A 5793-nucleotide genomic window follows, 5' to 3' on the forward strand; every position below is an offset into this window, starting at 1 on the left:
CAGACCCTGCTGTGCCCACGGGCCCAGCTTCACGGCCTGTGCTTCCAGGCGGCCCAGACCGGCACCTGTCCTGGCGGAGTCCCCTTCTCGGCACCAGAGGCCCCGCGAGCTGTGGCACTGCTGACACCCGCCGGCTCGGGAGTCGCGGAGCCCGGCTGCTGGAAGGAGCTGGGACTGCCTCGGGAGCCGGCCTTCCAGGCTGTGGGCTGGGGGACGCCTGGCCAGTCCTCAGAGCCGGGAAGTTCGGCACCAAGCCCAACATCTGCCCTGGCTCCAGGCTGGAGACTGATGCTGCCCCAGTGAGCCCAACAGGGCACTTCCTGTGCCCCACCCAGAGCCACAGGCCTCAGCCCTAGGGCCCTTCTTGGAGCCCAGTAGGTCAAAGCTGAGTATTTCTTGGGGTGTGGGGTGGCCTGCAGGGGCCCACACGGCCCTCCTGCCCACAGCTGGCCCCAGGGCATCCTGCCAAGCTCAGCTTAGGAACCAGGACCTCGAATTCTGCACCCAAAAGAACTGAAGCACAGAGAGGTCATGCTGCTGGCCCAAGCCTCACAGCACAGAAGGATCTATGGAAATCAGCAGCCTGTGTCACCACGGCCAGCTCCCCCCACCACGCACTCACACGTGGGCACATGACGCAGGTCTGTGCGCACAGGTCTGAAGCCAGGACCAGACCTGAGGCAGCCAGCCAGACGCGCCCCGCACCTGCAGCTGCAGCCCCTTCCGCAGGCCGCCAGGGACGTGTCAAAGGCTGTCCACATCCCCCAGCACCCGAGACACAGGTGACCTGCCAGCTGGGTGGGGGCCCCTGGAAAATCCTCTGGGCTCAGTTCCCAGCTTGGTGTGAGCAGCCAGCCCCAGGCCACAGGAGAGTGGCCACGACTGCCCACTGTCAGCCACGGCAAAGCTGGGCCAGGTGAGGACAGAGGCTGGCGGCTCCTGCTGTGTCCTGCAGAGCTCCTCAGACAGGGCAGGGCCATCCTGCGGGGGGGGTGGACAGGGAGGCCCAGGCTGAGCCCCACGCCCCTTGGCTCTGGAGAGCAGGCCCCACGGCCTCCACCTGCTAAGCCACGCAGCCCTGTGCGGTCAACTCCCGAGTGCCCCAGCAGAGCAACGTCCGACTCTGCAGTGGTCAGTGGCCACATCAGGGCAGAGCTGATCCCGCAGGAAGCTTCCAGGGCAGGTCCCCAATAAAAGGAGCGGCCTCGCAGCACCCACCATGCAGTTCCTGTCGCGTCCTCACGACTAAACACTCAGGGTCACTCCAGGTGAGCTGGGCTGCAGGAAATAACCACACAAGAGACAGATACCTTTTTCTTTGGGTCCTGTGACCTTAGGGGTCTGGAAAGAGAGAGAGAGAGAGAGAGAAAGAGAGAGAGAGAGAGAGAGAGAAGCACGTGCTGACCCTTTTATTGAGGAGAAGCCATTCAAACGAGGCCAGGGGTCAGGTGTCAGGGGCTGGCTCTAGCCTGGTGGTGTCTGCTGTCAGCAGGTTGTCTGACACCTGGGTAGGCCACACCCAAGGGCAGAGCAAGAGAAGGGGACAGGGCAAAGGGGTAGGATCACAAAGGAACAGGAGAGTGTAGCTCAACTCCATGGTGACACGCCTACACCTGAAGACAGGCCCTCAACTTCCTGAGCCGGGACGATGCCCAAGTCACCATGAAATGTAGTGATAGGTCAGAGCCTCTCGCTTCAGGATGGAAGGCGGGGTCACTCAGAGTGGCTCCCCACAGTTGCCTGTGCCCCACATGGATGGTGGCCCTGGGAAGCAGGTGGAAGCACACCCTGCCCATGAGCCATCTGGGAGAAGCCACCTGGTGGCAGGAGGCTGGGAGTGACAGAGGCTGTGTTCCCACTGTGGGCACCAGTGGGGAAGGAGCAGGAGTCGATGACCACATGACCCACACGGCGCCCTTGCCACTGTCCACACTCTCTTACAGCCTGGCCTTGGGGTCCCCTTGCTGTGGCCCGGAGGTGGAAGGGATCACTCTCAGAGGGTGATCTCAGAGGGACGAGAGGGCCACGTCCACCCAGCAGGACAGTCAGCAGAATTTGAAAACAACGTATCACTCTGGGCCCGGTAGGGGAGTGCGAGGGGGGAGAGCCAGAGCATGCCATTAAGGGACAGCGACTGTGGGGCCAGCCATGGGCTGGAGAGGGCCCAACTGGCCCCACAGCACCAGCGCCCACTGCCAGCCTCGCCTCGGGCTCGGGCAGGTGAGGTGCAGCACCTCTCGCCTTCCTGGGCGAGGGGAATGGCCATAGGCCGTCGCTGGCTTCATGGTGTGTGACTTCCTACTAGAGCAGCCGGCGGGAGTGTGGGGGGTGGCCATCCCCTCACCCCATCTCCTCGGAGAGCGAGGCTGGCCCACAAAGACATGTGCGTTGGATTATTAAGAGTGGCCCGGGAGCTGCAGCCCGAGGACTTGAGGGTGGGTGGCTGGTGCCCACGATGGGCAGCTAATGATGGCCACTCTCCTCCAAAGGGCAGCATCCGCCCCGCTCATCGGGCCACATCCTGTCGCGCTGGCCTGCATTGTGTGGCCAGCACGGCCCCCTCCTTGACCACCAGTGCTCCCAAAGGAATCCCAGGGTCAGGAATGCGCGGCAATCAGGCAGCGTGGGGAGGGACGCCTGGGGGCCTATAAAGCTGGCCTCCCAGACAGGGACCCCGAGAAGCTCCGCCAAGCCCAGTGCCAGGCCGAGGGACGCCCCTCCCGGGAGTAGCCAGCGGCATGGTGAGTACAGCCCTGTCCCGGCAGGAGCTCTGGGAAGGCCCTCAGCAGGAGCTGGGCATGGGCGGGCAGCAGTGGGCACCCGAACCAGGGCACGGGAAAGGCCCAGCACTGGGGAGACCTGACCTGGTCCTGCCACAGCCACTCTGCCAGGGCCAGGCCCTTCTTCCACAGTGCTCTTCCTGCCACTTCCTGGGCGTTGGGAATGGGGGGCCTCCCTGTGCCCCGTGGTGAGGCTCCCCAGTTTCTCCCAGGTTCTCAAAGGGGTCTGGACTCCCCCAAAGGGGAGAGTGGCCACATTCTGCTCCACGTCAAGATGTGCCCTTTCTCGAGGCCTGGAGGGCACCCCAGGTATACCTCTCCCCAGGAGGGGCTGCTCCCGGGTCCACATTCTTTCCACCAGGAGCATGGGCAGTGTGTGCTTGTCCCCTGCAGAAAACTGCCCACGCCACCAGGCCCTGATGGCAGAGGGAGAGCCAGCCTGACTGGTACAGCCAGCTCCTGTGGGGGGCTTCCCTGGCAGCCGGAGCCTGCCCCAGCCCCAGGGGGAGGGAGCCCAGGAGAACTGCTTTGGGCAGAGAGCAAGTTTGCTCTGACGATTCTTTGAAGCTTTCTGGCTGAGCTCACTGTGAAATGTTTTCAAGGAGCCGTTTCTGGAAAGAGCCCTGGGGAGTTTCTGGAAGGAGCTCTTCTCCAAAGCGGGTGCTCTCTCTTCCAGCTTCAGAGCCACTACTCAGAGGACGAGCCAGCTCTGCTCACCCTCGGTCATTACCAAAAAGTCTCCTCTGGGCGAAGGGAGCGGCTTAGTGTCAAGGCAGGCGCATTCCGGGAGGTCTCTTTGTTTTAGACAGTCACACATGGGGGACAGCAGCAAGTCAGGGTGGGCCACACTTGGGTCCAGCACAGTTAGAAGCCGTGGGACCCTGGACGCTCACGTTGCCCATCTGAGCTGATGGGGATGGCATCCCTGCTCTCAGAGGGGCCTGGCACCCCAAGAAACCATCCCAGCCACGAGAACCGGGCGTTCAGAGACTCCACTTTCTGGCCCGCACCTGGGCATGATCTTTCTTCCTTTCTGGTGATTTCCTGCCTGAAAAAGTGGGAATGACACTGGTGACAGTTTACCATGAAGCAGCAGCGCGGTCCTGCAGGGAAAGCTTGTAGCTCAGGCCCCCCCATGTCCACTGTGTGTGTGGAGGATCGGTCAGGTCACCTGCTCCCCCCCAGTCGAGTGTCTGAGTTAGGGCAGGGCCACCAATTCCCTGCTCTCAGGAGCCACCTGTTCCTGCGCTAGAGACAGCAGCAGAGGATCCCGGTAACCAGCTTACCAGACCCACTCACTGTCAAGTGGAAACAGAGAAACTGACACTTCTCACTTCCTACCCCGTGGCTCTGAGATGATAGGGCCCGAGAGTCAATAATTATAATGAAAGGAAATGAATCTAAATTCCCGCAGCCCTCCCGGGGCTGCCTGGGCACCGCTCTGAGCCGTTCAGAGCCTGAGTGTGACAGTGCTAAGCTGCTGCGGCGGTTGTGTGGCAGGGACCGCGGGACAGTGAGAACCAGCCTAATTGGTACAGTCAACTCCTGAGCCTGCTAAGAAAAGAAAGGCCTGGTCCCCAAGGCTGCTTGGAAGCTGGGCTCAGGTGGGCCACCCAGCTGGGTAATGACCACCCTTGGGTGGTCACCCAGGCCTTGGGAGTCCGTTGATGGACTGTTGAGTGTGGCCACAGCACGGCCGTGACCCTCTCCCTCTCTCCTCTGGTCAGGTGAGGAGCCATCTCTCCACGCCCTTCCTCCTCCTCCTGCCACTGGGAGCCTGTTTCCCTCTGCTGGACACGAGGGAGCCCACAGACACCGGGGGTGCCATCGCAGCCGGTATGAGCTGGGCCCACCTGGCCCAGGGGTCCAGACCCCACTTTGTGTGGGGCCCCGCCAGGTGGCCAAGAGCACCGCACGCACAGGCCCCACTTGCCAGGGCTGAGGGGCTGCCGGCCTCCGGTGGGGAGCAGGCTGGCCTCCGCCTCGCCAGGCAGGACGGCAGTGAGGCCGCGGGCGAGAAGGCAGGTGGCCCGTTAGGGAGCCTGGCCGAGGAGCTCAGTGGCTACAGCAGGAAGAAAGGCGGCTTCAGCTTCCGCTTTGGCCGGCGTCGTCGGAGGGCCAGGCGTTCTCGAGGGGCGGCGCCCCATGTCTCCTCTGCCCTCCTCCTTCAGCCTCCGAGACCCAGACTCTGAGAAGACGTTCCCGTCGGGTGCTGAGCAGGGGACGGGCGAGGTGTGCGCTTGCTTTTGACTTCTAACTTTGCTGAAGAGAAGAAAAGATAAAGGCAAGGAGGAGCCGCTGCGCCCTGGCGGGGAGCCACCAGCCTGCCCAGCCCCGGGCGGCTCTCGGCGGGGTGGGGGGGGAGCGGCGGCTGTGGGGCCGGGACGTGAGTGGGTGAGCTACCGTGCCGCAAGCCGGGAGGGGGACCGTCACTGCGGGTTAATCGGGTTCTCACAGTCTCCAGAGGGACGCCGGCAGCTGGCATTCGAGTGCATCGGCCAGCGAGCACATTCCCTGGGTACAGAGGAGAGACCGGGGAGACCCGACACAGCAAGGCAACAATCTCCTTCTCCCCATTAACACGAGATCCCTGAGGAAGAGGACCTGCCTGGCTGAGCACCTTCAGACCGCGGCCCCCCGCGCCCCCGCCCGGCCACCCCTCTGCGGCTGTCCCTCCTGGAGGGCGGTGTTTGCAAGCCCGGAACCCCGTGGGAGATGAACTAGGAAGGAACACGTTTTTGCTGTAGCAGGGTTGCATTTCGAATGCTCAAAATATGGATGTGTTGTGTGTATCGTTTGAAATAAAAGTTGTGACAACTGTGAAGTCATAATGAAATGCCGGCTTCTCCCCAAGTCCTCAGGGCCTCAGAAACTTCCTTTTCCTAAGCTCCGAGCGCCTCTGCTTTGGGGAGATGGAAATCTGCCGCCCGCGCTGGCACACCTCTCCTCGCATCCCCTTAATTGGCAGCTGGTCAAAGGCACAGGGAGCCCCGGTGCCGGCTCCCTCCTCCTC

The 5793-nt window shown here is 62.8% G+C and overlaps 1 protein-coding gene across 1 annotated transcript; it reads left to right on the forward strand.

Moving 5' to 3' along the window:
• The first annotated feature begins 2381 nt into the window (after positions 1-2381).
• Positions 2382-5123, forward strand: LOC125619618 (pyroglutamylated RFamide peptide). The gene is made up of 2 exons (XM_048812789.1): positions 2382-2435; positions 4472-5123. Exons 1-2 carry the CDS (start codon positions 2382-2384, stop codon positions 4970-4972), a joined length of 555 nt encoding a protein of 184 aa, XP_048668746.1. The 3' UTR covers positions 4973-5123.
• Positions 5124-5793: the final 670 nt, after the last annotated feature.

The sequence above is a fragment of the Marmota marmota genome, unplaced genomic scaffold (genome assembly GCF_001458135.2).
Source record: "Marmota marmota marmota unplaced genomic scaffold, marMar, whole genome shotgun sequence".
NCBI classification, from domain to species: Eukaryota; Metazoa; Chordata; class Mammalia; order Rodentia; family Sciuridae; genus Marmota; species Marmota marmota.

What these genes read in the sequence shown, in the direction of transcription:
- LOC125619618 (XM_048812789.1), top strand. Translation starts at nt 2,382, where the DNA reads ATGTGCGTTGGATTATTAAGAGTGGCCCGGGAGCTGCAGCCCGAGGAC. An exon ending in TGCAGCCCGAGGACTTGAGG is followed by an intron (nt 2,436 to 4,471) that starts GTGGGTGGCTGG and finishes GTGTGGCCACAG; the next exon opens with CACGGCCGTGACCCTCTCCC.